Source organism: Calliphora vicina, chromosome 1 (assembly GCF_958450345.1).
Source record: "Calliphora vicina chromosome 1, idCalVici1.1, whole genome shotgun sequence".
In the NCBI taxonomy this organism is placed as follows: Eukaryota; Metazoa; Arthropoda; class Insecta; order Diptera; family Calliphoridae; genus Calliphora; species Calliphora vicina.
Window position 1 is genome coordinate 144,086,308 of NC_088780.1, and position 16,519 is coordinate 144,102,826.

A 16,519-nucleotide genomic window follows, 5' to 3' on the forward strand; every position below is an offset into this window, starting at 1 on the left:
CAAAGATAAATATTGTAAACAAGTTTTGGTAAAAACTTTTTTGACGTTTTATATGTTATTGACAGGGCATTTTATCAAGAATAATATGCTTTTTTTAAACAGAAGTACATAACAATTAACGGATATATATTAATTGTGTTCCTTTTTTTTTTGGAAACGGGATAGATTGTAGAAGGAAGCTGGTGAAAGGAGGAGAAAAGCTTGAGTCAGAAATTTCAGTAATGCTTTTGCATATTTTATAAGTTTTTAAAAAAAAAAATTGTTTTTTCTGAACCGTGCAGAAATGCCCGTATTTCGGATATCGACTATAACTTCTTTTGACAGTATTGGTTGTAGATCCTACAACATATAAATATATATTGGATCCTTATGACACTTAAAGACTTCTGAATTATTTTTTATAAAATTTGTTACAAAATAGAATATTTTGGCGTTTTATGTAAAAATAAAGATAGCTTTACTTTGGAAGTATTATTGTATTCGATAAAATTAATTTAAAGTTCAAGTTTTGATTTTTGAAAAGGTCTATGAACTTGTTCCTGATATATATTTAATTTTTTACCCCCATTTGCATAAACAATTTTTAAATTTATCAAAGGTTTATAAATCAAAATTTCCATACAAAATTTGATTTATAAACCTTTGATAAATTTAAAAATTGTTTATGCATATGGCTGTTAATGTTTTAGGCTAAAATTGCGGCGAAAACTACGCTCCCAATTAGCTTCTAGCATGAAATGTATTTGACTCTTATTGTTTTTTTGCTATTGTCAAATTGTTTATTGCAACCGAATGTATATTTTCTATTCACTTTTTTAGTTTTGTATACATATATTTACAGAATATATATTGTTTTATTATAAGACAAAAATCTGTCACGTACGATATTAAATTTTATTTATTATAAAATCATCCATATATTGTTTTAATTTACATATGACGGATTGTAAAGGAAAAATATTTCGTTTAGTGTAAGAAATTAAAAGAAAACATAACGCCTCTCATGATTCGAATATATTCGCATATTTCTACATGTACCTCAAAGTGAGTTCCGTTTTATGTCACGTACGATATACCCTTTTTCGCACAATATTTTGGACAAGAATATTTCGAAATAACTTTTTATTATTTAAAAATATAGTACCCTCTGAATGGAACATAAAGACCAAATTATTTTTCAGATACTCTTATTTTTGCAAAATCTATTCCACTCTATAGGCGTACAAATGTCACGTACGATGATATGGAATTGCCCATATGTATAAAAATCGAGCCATATATGAGGAACATAATTTGTTTTTTAAATTAATAAATACGATCCAATGAGACCGTTTTACGTAAGGATTGCTAAGAATAAAGTGTTCTGGTTGGGAATTTTTTTTGAGGCCACCTTAATTTTTACATGTTTATGTTAACCTGATTTAAAATAAAACACAATATTTTTATTATTTTCATTTCATTCACTTTAAATAATTTATTTTCATTTTTTTTTACTTAATTTATATATTTTTTTCTTTCTTTAGAATTAAGCTAACTTATAAACTATCTCATTAAATATATATATATATTTATATTTAATTAGCTTAAAATTAATTTCACTAAACATTTTTTTCCATTTTTTGTTTATTTTTAGGCAAATTAATAAATACATAATATAAAATCAATATCGAAATAAAAGTTTTGTACATAAAGTAACAAATATGTGTATATAGATTATAAATTTATATAAATAAAAAATAAAAGATGACAATATTAATTACACAAAATTGTTTGTTTGTATTTTTTATTTTTTTTTGTTAATAATTTAATTATTATGTTATAGATTTTTCAAAAAGATTCGTTTATTTGCTCTCGTTTTTTGTGTGTTTAATTTTTTTGTAGTTATTTTTATAATTTGGTTTTTTTTAAATATTGTTAGGTTTTCTTTTTGTATTTCAATTATTGTATAAAATTCATTAGTGGCTGTTTTTAGTTAAATTGGTTTTATTTTTTCTTTCATGTTTTTGTTAATTTTATAGTACTTGTTAATAATATTGATTACAAACTTAACGATTAAATATACATAAAAATCTATTAATATATTTAAATATGTTTATTTTATATGTAAATTTATTTATTTATAATTACTTACAAATGTACAAACACCATTTTTTTTTTTAAATAAAATTATATTTGCTTAAATTTACTTTATCTACAAACATTTACAGTGTTATTTAATTTTTTGTTTGTTGGTTTTATTAATATCGTTTTGTTTTTAATATTAATTTTTATTAACTAATTATTATTAAATTTTTTTTAAGCTATTTGTAGCTGTTAAATACTCTATTGTTGCTCACAGTTTGAATTATTTAATTTAAATTTATTAATTTATAATTAATTTATTAGTCTACATGTAAGTATTGTACATTAAACTTATTTTTATATATAAAACCATTTTTTATTTTTTAAAGTATTTTACACATACCTATATAGTTATTAATATATTTTATGTTAAATTTTTTATTTACAAATAATCCTATACAATAAAGAAGAAATAAATTATTAAAAATTTTAGCATAAATAAATAAAATATTGTAAATTCTTGAAAGATAAAAAGGTTTACGAGTTGATACGTTAATATTTCGTTTAAATAAAAAGAGAAAATAATACTGTTTAAAAGTATTTAATTTATACTTGTCATATACCTTTATTTCATATCATTTTATATTCACCTTGAATATTTAGTTTCGTTTAAATATATTTAGGCAAATAATTCAGGGAAATTTATTCGTTATGTATTTAGAGAATTGAAAACAGTAAATACTGTTTAAAATTGAAACTAATCGCTCATACTTTATTATACATAATTCTGATTTATTTATTTAATATTCCAAACGTTTCAGAAAATATACAAATATTGTTACTTGAAAGTGGTCAAAATGTATAGAAAAAAAACAAGTAAGAAAGTATAGTCGAGCAAATCAATTTTCTTTTAAAATTTCAATAATTTTTTTCATGAGTAATTTTCGGAAGTGGACCTTATATGGGAGATATGACCAATTATGGGCCGATCGCCATGATATTAGGTCGCATGATTTATTTTTATATGAAAATTGCATTTTTAAAAGATTTATGGAAAGAGCTTTTTTCGGAAGTTGGCCTGATATAGCAGCTATGGTCAATTGTCAATGGATCGATTCAAATTGAAATTAATGATATTCAACCGCCTTAAGATATGCTAAACTTCTTAATAATTGACTTATTAATGCATTAAATATGATATGGCATTTGCATTAACTGTGTTTAAATCTGTGTAAATATTTAGGTGTAACATAATAAACTGTTATTTTAATAATTATTGCCTATACTTATATAAAAAAAAATCAACAAATTGGCAGTTTTTTAATCTATGTATGTATATAAAAAACCAAGATATGTTTTGATATGTTTGTATAACTGTGTAATTATAAATGTGATTCCTGCAACATTTTTCTAGGTGTATAATAATAAGGTTCCTGTTTAAAATAAAATAATTAAAATAAAAATCATTTTATTATTTATAAAGAAATAATAATAACATAACTATTTTGCTTCATTTGAATATTATAGCAATAATAAAAGCCATGCAAATATAAAGAAAATCTGTTAAATTGAAAAAAATGGAAAAATTGCAAAAATATGATTTTAATTAAATGTAAATAAAACAAACAAGCAGGTAGAAAAAATATTTATAGAAAATTAAATTGAAAAAATAATAACATATAAAAAAAAACAATAAAAATGTCACATCAAAAATAAAGTGATTAAAATATATTGTTCATAATGAATATTGATAAAAATAAATTGAGCATAAATTAAATGATAAGTATACGTATGTGTATGATATAAACTATACATTTGTTAAAAATATGCACTAATATTTTATGAACATGGTTGAAATTATATAGTTTCTTGGAAAAATTTTAATTGTAAGGCTTTTAAAAAGGTGACATTTTAGTTTAAATGCATGAAATGTGTTTCTTTTATGTATATTTGTATGGTTTTATTTATTGAAATACAAAAATAAACTAAAAATTTATCTTCATTTATAAGCCATTGAAATGTTTGCAATTACCAGTAACACCTTAAAGTATGCTATGATATTTGGAGTTATTTTAATGTGTAGGTTAGTGTTGCCAGTAGCTACGAAAAAAGAGGCTAATCCGAACTTAAACGAAATGTTTAGGAAGAGTTAAGACTTCAACTTCAAAACTTGGATATTTGGAAATCGTTTAATATAATCTGCGAATTAATTATTATACCCTACACCATTAGTGGCAAGGGTATATATAAGTTTGTCATTCCACAAAGTATATATATGTATGCATTCTAGATCGTTATAGATAACGGAGTCGATATAGCCATGTCCGTCTGTGATTCATACATCAATATCTCCGAAATTCTTCCGGCTCGGTTGCTATTTAAAATCGGCCCACAAATGGCAGAGATATAAGGAAAAAACCAGGACAACCTCGATTTTTGACCTATATCAGGATTAATATAGACAATATGGATATCTATTGATAGATATTTCAAAGACCGACGGGTATTAGACCATGGTAAGTTGGACCAAATCGTAAGTCAAAATCGGAAAAAAATATTTTTTAACTCGAATTTTTTTTCACTAAATAATAAAAAAAAAAAATTAAAAAACAAAAAAATTTTAAAAGAAGAATGTTTTTGCTCTTTTACTTAGTGTAGGGTATTATATGGTCGGGCTTGACCGACCATACTTTCTTACTTGTTTATATATAGATGATATAAAAACTATTATTAAATAGCGTAGCCGTGGCGGTCAGCTATTGTTTTATAAAAACAGGCTGTAAATTCAAAATTTATATTAAATTTTGACCTAGGACTATAACCGATGTATGTAAGTTATATGGGCTCTTGGGGAATATAGACTCCGTACTTTATGTCTGGATATTACAAACGGAATGAAAAACTTATATATACCATTGCCAATAATGATGAATGGTATAAATAAATCAAAACATTTACATCTTTTTGTAAGCTTTTGAAAATACAAATATTTTTGTCATATAACAGCAAACTTTCGGCAAAAGAATTTTCAATTTTGATAGACCATAAATAAGTATGTTTTAAAATAAAATAGCTAGTTTTAATATTTATTTTGTTTTAATTTTTATGTCGATTAGAGCTATGTTTTCGTAGCTAATAGCAATCATGTTGTTACACGCAGAGAAAAAATATAATTGGCATGGTTACTGTAACCATTTAAATAGTGTTACAAGATTTTTAACAATATTATAGTCACAGTAACCATTTACATGATTGTGGTAACCATAATATGGTCAATTTACGATTCACATGATTTTATCAACCATATATATGGTTACAGTAAACAAATAAATGTTTGTGGCAACCATATTTATGATGAATAATTTTATCATAATATGTTGTTCTCAGATTATGATAAGCCTTAAGCCAAGAGCACCATAATATGATAAGTCCTTCATCATATGAATGGTTTTCACAAACATATATTTGCTTACTGTAACCATATATATGGTTGATACAATCATGTGAATCGTAAATTAACCATATTATGGTTACCACAATAATGTAAATGGTTACTGTGACTATAATATAGTTAAAAAACTTGTAACAATATTGAAATGGTTACAGTAACCATGCCCAACTATATTTTTTCTCTGCGTGTAGGGAATTATGTTTTTAAAAAATCATAAATAAAATTTACCTTTTTATAGCATTTCAATATGCTCCTAAAAATTTTGCAAATATAGAAAACTCAACTATGTACAAAAAAACCTAAATTTAAATAAGTGAAAAAACTAAAACTTGTTGCTTTTTTAATAATTCTTTAAACCAATTATTTCTTAATAACAAAACATATATTTTTTTTTCATGTATTATATTTAACAGTCGTATTGGCATTAAAGTAGTAGTACAACAAATACAACAATATTTGTTGATGTTTAAAGAATAAAAATTAAATTACATGTTAATATTACTATACAATTCATTCACTATTATACAAAATATATTTACCTACATATATACTATAGTTACAGTAATTTACATAATACATACAATTAAGTTGTTTGTTATTGTTTTTTTTTTAATTTTTTTTATATGTTAAATGACAACAGCAACAAACATTCATTATTAACAACAGTGAGAGAGGGATTTTATATACAACTTTCCTGTATGCGATTTGATGTTGTCACCACTTCCGGTCGAAATCTATATTCGCTTATGGACGATGTTACCGATGGATTGTTGGGACTTAATAGGCTAACTTCCATGGGTTGTGTGGTGGGATGATATGATGATAATGACGATGATGTCGTAGGCGTACTACTATAAGGCAAACCCACACCCAATGGTGGACTACACGTGGTAATGCCTTTTTTATTTAAGGTGGCATAACTCTGCAGCACAAGCAAGAAATTTAGGAAAAATTGTAGAAAGAAAAATAGAAATTTAAGCATAATGTGATGAAAGGGATTTTATAGTTTATAATGGCATTGACCAACATGATTAATGTGAAAAAACTGCAGTTTTATTGTATATACAAGCTAGGAAATATAAGAATATATATAAAATTTATTTTCTGCCAACTTTTGTTTCAACATATTATTACGTTTTTTTTGTTGTTATTATTATCCTTTTGTAGTATTTACTATTTAAATGTTTTATGTTTTTGTTTACTTGTATATGTATGTTTGTGTGTGTGTATGAGTATGTATTAAGGCTATTTTAATCAGTAGTGTTTGTGTACAACTATTTTTGTTTTAAAACATTATAACGAGTTTTTTGTTCTTTTGTTTCTCCTGCTCCTTTCTGGCTATTGTTGATTTGTATATGGGCAAAAACACAATTTCATTAAAATTTAATAATATTTTTGATTCCATGGTTATCGTGAAATAGCTCCCAAACTAAATAACTCCGCAGTTAAAAATTAAATAATTCCCACCAATTTTACCATAAAATTTGGGAGTTATATCATTATGAAATAATTCCCAATGGATTGGGATTTATTTAACATTTTTTATTGAGATTTATTTCACACAAATCCTCGATCAATAATTTTTGTTTTGTTTCCTCTCTGATGTTTAAAAACATCTCGAAACAGCTACGATCAGTAAAGACTTCTTGCATTGTCGGCCTTCGGCATTGTTCAAAGATTTTCTAATCTGGAGTGTATCAAAATCCGGCTCCGACCAGTAAATATTTACTTTACTACAGATATACATATTTTGAAGTGGTTCTTAAAACATTTTCGCACATCCAACGCAAGTTATCTATACAAACCGATGCCGGTTTGCAATGCAAGAAATTCTTACTGATACGGTTGTTATACACCCTAGAGGGGAAAACTTTTTGTAATAAATTGCTTCAGAATTGGGAATTATTTCATTATTGTTGGGAGATATTTGATAAATATTTTTATTATTATAAAACTGGCAATATGTTATGAGTAATTGCATTTTACTCATTCGAAATAATTTCACTCTTTAAGGTTAGCATTAGTTCATTTTTGTCGGGAGTTATTTGACTGTACCACAAAAAAGTATTTTAATAGTTCTTAAACTCTAGTTCTTCAGTAAGTTTCTACAAGTCTTCCACAGTGTTTAATACCTGCCTTGAAACATTTTTCTTTTTAATATTTCCATGGGCACCTCAGTCCATACTCAGCCTCTTGAAAAACTGTATTTATTTTGAATTTTTCGCTAATTGTTAGTGATGGCACATCAATAGCAAATATCGAGAATTTTTAATTAAACCATCAGTTTTTAATCATGATTATTGCAATCGAATTCGTTTAGGGGCTCACAATTAAAATGTTTTTAAGGAAAAAAATGTCTTTCATTTCAACCTTTTTTAATATTTTTTAAATTTAGGAAACATTGAATTCTGAAATTCTGTTGACCCCAAATTATTTACTATTTAGTCCAAATTATAATCCCTTAAGAAATAATTAGTTCGCTTCCATATATTTTAAAATAATAGTGTTTTTGCCCATATATACTATAGAAATATGTACGTACATAACAAGGACATAAAAAAGAGAGTAGCGAAAGGCAGGCAGTTTAGTAATAGAACAAAACTTCATACCAATGTGTATTGTTTTTTGTTTTGCTTTTTTAATTCCCTGCAGCTATTATATGGCAAATGAAATATGACCATGCATTTTACAACAAATGTATCTGGTTTCTTTTCATGTTTGTCTTGTTTAAGAGTATGTTTACTTAAAACAAAGAAAACTACTAATTTTTTAGAAAAACATTAATAAATACCATTTAAAACAGACAGATTTATTTCAGTTTTTATATTTTTTCCCTAAACCACACGTTTTTAATTCTAAAGCAACTAGTGGGCTGAAAGCATTTATTTATTGTTGAACAATGTGGTATAATTGTAATAAAATATACAAAAGAATTCTATGAATTCAATGTTATTATTGTAATATTTTTATTTAATGTGAAAACTATTTATCCATACAGTTTGCGTGGACATCAAATATTTCCTAATATTTTTCAAGCTAAATATACATTAGACGGCTCACCAAGAAAAATTACTCGGTCATTAACTAAAAAGAAGACACAATATTTGGTGGGAAATATGAGTGATCACAGATTATTGTCGTTTTTCTTCTATGAACAGTTTTATCGGGCAGCAAGAAGAGTATTTGTGGGAAATTTCAGGCAGATTTCTCCTTTCGTTTAGCCCCTATTGTGTTTTCAACAGACAGACGAACGACCGCACTAATCAATAATTATTGAGGACAAATATAAAGGCCCTTTCAAAATTCAAAAAAAATAATAACGAATAATATCTCATCATTTCGGTAAATTTGTAACGTTATTTTAATATCATATAGTTTAAGAATAATGAGCGTAAGATTCTAACGAAACGATATACCTATCTTTTAATTTATTTAAAGTTTGATATTTAACCCAGTTGTTTGAATTGACGTCAATTTATGTTATAAATAAGATTCTAAAGCGCATCACAATTTATTTGTCCGCTATATCCCTCATCTCATCTTTAAAAACACTAATCATCGTGTGTTGTTTTTGACACGTAGGTATTTTACACAAGCAACAACATTATTTTTAGTCAAAATCAATTTTCATCAATAACATATTTATTTTTATATTTTTTTGTATGTTGGTCATAAAATTTATTTATCTTTAGCATATTTTACACAAGCCCTTCGGTTATGAGTAATATGCTTACATAATTCGTCTTTTTGTCAGAAAAAGCACATTTGACGACAAATAATTATGTTTCTAGTTCAAAATACTTATAAATTATATACTATGTGTGGAAAAGCACGCATTAGGTTACGCAACGTAATTTTTAAATATCACGTTGTCACGAAATTTCTGAACATCGCTTAACAATTTTTAAAAATATATATAAAAGTTTAATCGTGTGTGGTTTCCCACATAGGGGTGGCATTAGTGTTATATTCATATTGCCACCTGACTTATCTAATTTTTTGAACATATCTGCTGACTCGATTGCTAATTCTGGTGTCGAGGGAAAGGAAAGGGTGTTCGTAATCTCTGCAACCTGCTCTAAAAGCTTTAACATCACAACTGGAAACTTTATAATGGGCAACTCCACCATTAAATCAAAAAAAGATCGCAAATAGTCAAGAATATTTCCGGCTGGCATAAGCGTTAGCCACAACCTTAAATTAGCGATGATATTTGAGAGGTAAGAAAACTAGAACAACCTGGAAGAAATATTGGTTTCTATTTACAGGGATAAGTAAAGGCAACCTACAACGTATTGAAATTATGAAAATAATTGAGATTATGAAGAAGAAAACAGCATGAAAATTAGTAGCTGCACGAAATTTGTGCATTTTAGAAAGTTGGTTCTCACTTATCGAATGCATTAAGGATGATGACGGATTCTAGGTCTAATACTGCAAAAACTTATTTTTTAAATTTTATTTGGGTAACTTTGGACCTATTGCAAACTATGTTATCCGTTATAAAGGTGACCTTTTATAAGATGATCTAGCTAAACAAATATGTTCAAAACTGTCCACAAGACTTAGAGTTGAGAAGGTGAACATATACCAAAATTTAGGCTAAACATTAATCTAAATAAATTTCCCCTACACGCAGTCAAAAAATATAATTGGGCATGGTTACTGTAACCATTTATATAGTGTTACCAGTTTTTTTAACTATATTATAGTCACAGTAACCATTTACATGATTGTGGTAACCATAATATGGTTAACTTACGATTCACATGATTGTCTCAACCATATATATGGTTACAGTAAACATATATATGTTTGTGGCAACCATATTTATGATGAATAATTTTATCATAATATGTTGTTCTCAGATTATGATAAGCCTTAAGCCGAGAGCACCATAATATGATAAGTCCTTCATCATATAAATGGTTGTCACAAACATATATGTTTACTGTAACCATATACATATATGGTTGAGACAATCATGTGAATCGTAAGTTAACCATATTATGGTTACCACAATCATGTAAATGGTTACTGTGACTATAATATAGTTAAAAAACTTGTAACAATATTGAAATGGTTACAGTAACCATGCCCAACTATATTTTTTCTCTGCGTGTATAATATTCCTGATATTTTTATTTATTTATATTTATATATATTGAAGTAGTTTCAACTAATTTAAAGTCATTAAACCGAAATAGTAATTTCACTAGTCATTGATAACTGCCTCAAAAACTATATATTTAAATTCACTCTGCTAACCAAATATTTAGGCTATTTTTATTTGTGTTTGTCTTTGTTTAAATTTTTCATCTATAGCAGCAGTTTTATATATATATTTATAAGTAGCACAGCATGTATATACAATTCAACTATTTGCACTTTTATTTTTATATACATAGTATCTATATATACTTATATAGCTTTTTGCAATTTTATTATTGTTATTTACTTACAATTTGTTTACTTGGCCTAAATGTGTAATGCAGCACCTCATTGCCAACACCAAGGCTACCATTATTACTTTTTAATGAACCTAAACTAGATACACCATCCGCACTACTTAAAGCTGAGCCATTTGTTATGCCAATAACACTCCCACTACCCATTGTTATGCTGCCGTCTGTAACAGCATCCGTTGTGCAATAGTCACGTTGCAGCAGTCGCGCTGATGGACTGCGGAATATAGGTGAAGCCAGCATTGACTTCAATGGACGTTTCTCTGTAATTAAATTATGTAAAAAGATACGAAAGTATATTAATTAAAAAATAAATTCTATATTATTTAGTTTATAGTATAGTGTGTTGCTATTATACATTTGTTTTTAAGCAGCTTTTCAATAAGCAAGACTGCTAAGTAGATAAAAGTTTATTATTGTTAATATTTTGCTCCTATAAAGGAGAGCTTTATATCAATTTAAGAAATTTAATTTAATTGACAACAAATTTAAGAATGCTTAGGCTGGAAATATTGGGCTAATTTTTTTTTATTTTTTAGTTATTAGAATTACTTTCCTAGTCGGCTCACTGATGTCCATCCGTCTGTCTGTCTATGTAAACCTTTTAATCAAACTTCGCAATTTTGAAGATAATACAACGAAATTTGACAAATGACTTTCTATAGGACCATGAACGAACTGCTTTAGAAATGTCCTTCCAACACCGATAAATATTTATCAGCTTTTAGTTAGTTCTTAATTTTAGTTGTAAACAATATGCTGAATTCACAAAACCCCTTGTATCGAGTGTATTATTGTAATCAATACAATAGTGTAAGCTTAGTGTTGGAAATTTTCATACAAAAATTAAATACACTTATACACTTTTATTTGATATGTTTTTAAAAAGTTGTATTGGTTTACAGCTATAAATTTGTTTACACATGTGAAAAAATTTGAGAGTCGGACTACATGTTATTCATACTACTCATTCAAAAACTTTCATACACAAACAAAAAGTGTATTTAATACAAGATACACGATACAAAATGTTGTGAATTAATACAAGTTTTTGTTTGCTTCCATAAAAAGTATCCATCTAATGTTGAATCTAATTTAACTAAAGAACTATGTTGTAAAATTTTTATTTTTAGCTTAATGATCAAATGTGTCTATTCCAATTTATATGAAAATTGAGATTTAAATACAATAGAATAGAAAAAGTAAAACTACGCTTTGATTGGTTATTGGTCAGTTAATTAAATTTTTCTGAAGAATTATATTTTTTCAAGAAGAACAATATTTGCTCATCATGGGGATATATTTAATTTTTAATGGGAACAGCAATGGCAAAACTGCCCTCATGCGTTGTTTTCCACACATACGGTATTTTATATTACTAACAATATTTTTTTTTTGTAGCCATCATGATTTGTTATCAATAACATATTTATTCTAATGTTTTGTTATCTGTTGCATAGAATTAGTTTATCTTACACAAACATATCGGTTAGGAGTACGCTTTTTGGCAGAAGCAGAACATTTCACGTGTGGAAAACCACACACTAGGATAAGCAACGTCACATTTTAAATTTGTAGTTATCAAATTTATATTTGAATCAATTAATATGTTTTCTGTTGTCAAGAAAATTCATGAACATCGCTTAAAAAATGTTTTTAAAGATATATAACAAATATTTATTTTGAGATGAAAATTAAGCAAACCTAAGTTATTAAATATAATAATAGTGCCAAACTTGGATTAATTATTAATTGTATGCTAAGTCCCAAAAAGGAACTATAAGTCGCCAATTCATTTCTAAAGAACTGTGTTTATAAATCATGTTAGTAAATCAAGTTAGTAAAAAAACTGCAATAACTACTTTAATTTAAAAAATATTTTAAGTTGAGGATATAGCGATTATATTTTTGTACTAAAAAGGTACTAATTTTCTTTACTATTTGGCATTAAATACAATAAATACAGTTAACTGTAACCATAACTAAAAAATATTGGCCAAAATTATCAATAAAATTCATAAAATAACTGAATTAAAGTTACATTAAACACAGAAAAAATTGTTTTTGGCTCAAAACTACTTGTGAACAAGCTGGCTGGCAATGAATGGTGTCAACAATGTTCACAAATATTTGCCAAATTTCCAGCAGCAACAATTACTCTAAGCAAAAAATGTGACAACAGTTATTATTTAATATTAAACGTTAAATAGAAATAACATTTAAATAATAATAAACAAAATGCCCTTAGCTCAAAAAATACCTTTGGCAATTATTAGCATTGATAATAAATTCAAAAACAAAATACAAAATAGATTATATAACTTACCATATTGATTTGGTATAACATCAGGATCAGTGTCATCGCCTTCGGGCGGATCACCCATTATTTGTGGCGACTGACGGTGATGACTTTGTGTTGTTGACCTTAATGTTGATGTATCCATAACACCAATACCAATACTGCCACCCGTTGGCGATGTACCGCCACCACCACCAATTTGTAATTTACCATCGCCATTTGCCTGCAAGAGACTGTGGTGGGCCTGATGATTATTTTGTTCATAGTGATTATGATGATGATTGGGCTGTAATGGATCCAACTGACAATCGGCGGGTATAGAAAGTTGAGTGTGTTTTGTTGGTTTTAAATTGTTGTCATTTGCTCTGTAGAGAAAAATTTTTAATATTAAAAATATCTGTAAATATGTATGTATGTAAGAATAGCAAATAACACAGCAACATAAATAGAATTGTTGTTGTGTATCTAATGGACTTTAGATATTATGCCAAAACAATATTCAAATTATATAGATTTTTATTTATTCTTATACTTATAGATAAGTAGGTAGCAAAAAGAAAATGTGACATCTTAAAAAGTTAAAAAAAAACAACTGAAAAAAGATATTCTATTCCAACAGCTGCCTCAACTTAAATACAACATGACGCCTACTCATCAAAATGTATAACATTAAATAAATTAACCCAAAATGAAAAAAAAAAAAAACAATAATAAATAAGTATGAAAAAATATTGGGTGTTTGGTCTGTTTGGTATAATGTTACACCATCATTACTTCAACAGACCCAATTTGACCCCAACCATTCTTCCAATGGCTGGCCATGTGATTGCTAAGCGTTGACAGGCCATGTCAAAAATATAACCTTAAAACATTAATATTAAGCAAATTATCCTTTTTTTGCTTTCATTTCATTTTGTTGTTATTATTGTTTTTGCTGCTTATTCTTTGCTAGCCATTGTAGCGTTAACTATAGACTATTAGTTTACGCTTTGGACCCGAAGCTATTTATGTTACGACTGTTTGGTCAAATGTTGTTATATTTTCTTTTTGAACAAAATATTCCTACGAATTATTAAAGGTTTCCTTTTGTTTTAATTTTATTTCCGTTCTGTTTTATGAAATTCGCAGTCAAGTATTCGATTACTTTTAATTAAATAAAATTGACCCCTAAAAACTTCAAATGTTTTGTTTTATATTTTCAACATGTAATTTATTTTAATATCAGGACTGTACAACATTTAAAATAATGAATGGGGTTTGATAAAGCAGGAAATACTAATAATAATAAAATGAACGAAAAGTGAATAACTAATATAGTTTATTTACATTTAATTATTAGATACTATCCCGTCAAAGGAAAATATTATTGCGTATGAAAAAAAGGTGATGAAAATCAAATTGTAAAAATATTCTGTCTTATGTTTTAGAATGGGTGCTGAATATCAAAATATTTTGGGTCAAGAGCCATAAAATTCGGTTCTTATACATCCTTTAGGTATAGAGCAATTACGTCCAAGCACGCATACATCAATATTTGGGTTTGTATTAAACAGCTTTGTAAGCTCTAATACTGATAGTTGTTTGTTTGCAAAAAAAAAAACAGCAAGCATTGTCCAGCTGTTCTAGGAGACAATATCGAACTAGTGATTTTACCCATCATTTAGGGTGGGAACTAGTTACTTAAATAGCTACGTGACTAGTTGACAGGTTTCACACTTTCTGATAACAATGAGACTGTCTGATAGCTGGTCCAAAGTAGTCATCGCATTGGATTCACATACTGCTTACTTGATCAGCCCAAAAACTAGTTATTTTAACATGTGCGGGTGCTAATTGAGCACATATTGACATATCACAGATAGCCCAACAAACCATTGCTTGTAAACAAACCTTCTTCCGACAACTCTCCAATAGATTGCTTCTGGTAGCTAAAATTACTACTCTTTAAAGTGCAGTACAAAATACTAACTATAGGTTACTAAGAGACACTAAAGTGACTATTAACTTCACGCTATGTTACATGAGATATCTGTATATTTATGAGAATTATATCAACACAATTTGTATAAAACCAGTTTGTACGAATTACACAGAAATCGTTAAAAGTGACTACACTCTAGATTACTTAGAGAACTTAAGTGACAATTGTCTTCACGCTAGATTAGCTGGGCTGTATAAAGTAACCAATTGTCTTCTCTCTGCACTACACAGAACACATACGTGTTAAATGATCCAAAATATATATTGGAGTCAGCCAAGTGATAAGTCATTACTACTGACAATTACTGTTGTCTTATTGCACTCTTGTCGGTGTGAAAGCACAAATGTTCTTTTGTAAAAGCTCGCACATTGTGCATATGAGCTGGACATAACAAGTTAAGAGAATGGTATGTTTATATCTTATGTTACAGACTTTTAAGAATACAAAATATTAGAAATTTGTTTCTAGCGTTCATCGCCCAAGGACGAAGAGTAACTTTTTGAAATTAAATTGTAATTTTCTCTGTATATAGAATTCCTAGGCTCTTGAATCTTTCTGAGAACTCTTAACTTTTATTTATATATTTTTTATAATGGACATTTTTGTGTCTCGACTTGGGAGGGTGTGGTAAATCATTTTACATTTTACACCCTTAACAGGGTGACAGGGCACCTGGGTACGACATACAAATTATATAGAAATTATTACTTACAATACAATATTGAGTAGTCTTTCTACTTGCTGAATATATTTGACTGTGTATATAAATGGGAATACCCATTTATCGAATTGACTTTAGGCCAAACTAAAACATTGTTCTTGCATTTAATAATATGGAGCATTCATATATATTGCGCAATAATATGAAACGCCATTTTTTCTGTGTATGGGTACCCGGTCACCCTGTTAAAGGTATTTTTTTGTTACACACATAAGGATTAAACTGCTCGATTATTTCAATAGTGCATAATTAGTCTTATCGCCCAATAAAAACTGCTCTCTCGTTGTGAAACACTTTATTACTCAAATGGAGGTAAATTCAAATCCGGTGTAATTTTTGAGACGCTCTAATTTTATGCCAATCTAGTTAAATAAATACTTTTAAAAATGCGAAATTTTATTTTTACACCTATTACTGCTTCAAAGGAATAATTTACAGTTTTCATAAATAAAATATCAGCTCATAAAAATGCAATAATAAATATGCGGTATTTTAGGAAACAATTTTGTAAATCTAGAAATCTCTTATCTACTGAGAATTA

At 27.3% G+C, this 16,519-nt stretch overlaps 1 protein-coding gene across 1 annotated transcript in view; it reads right to left on the reverse strand.

Annotated features, from left to right (window-relative positions):
- Positions 1 to 6,145: 6,145 nt before the first annotated feature.
- side-IV (sidestep IV) overlaps positions 6,146 to 16,519 on the reverse strand; it is a 125,238-nt gene continuing 114,864 nt past the window's right edge. Inside the window, exons 15-17 of the mRNA XM_065503064.1 lie at positions 13,304 to 13,641; positions 10,975 to 11,240; positions 6,146 to 6,434 (exon numbers count right to left, since the gene is read on the reverse strand). Of these exons, the coding sequence (XP_065359136.1) occupies positions 6,192 to 6,434; positions 10,975 to 11,240; positions 13,304 to 13,641 (847 nt within the window). The 3' untranslated portion in view covers positions 6,146 to 6,191. The remainder of the gene's footprint in view (positions 6,435 to 10,974; positions 11,241 to 13,303; positions 13,642 to 16,519) is intronic.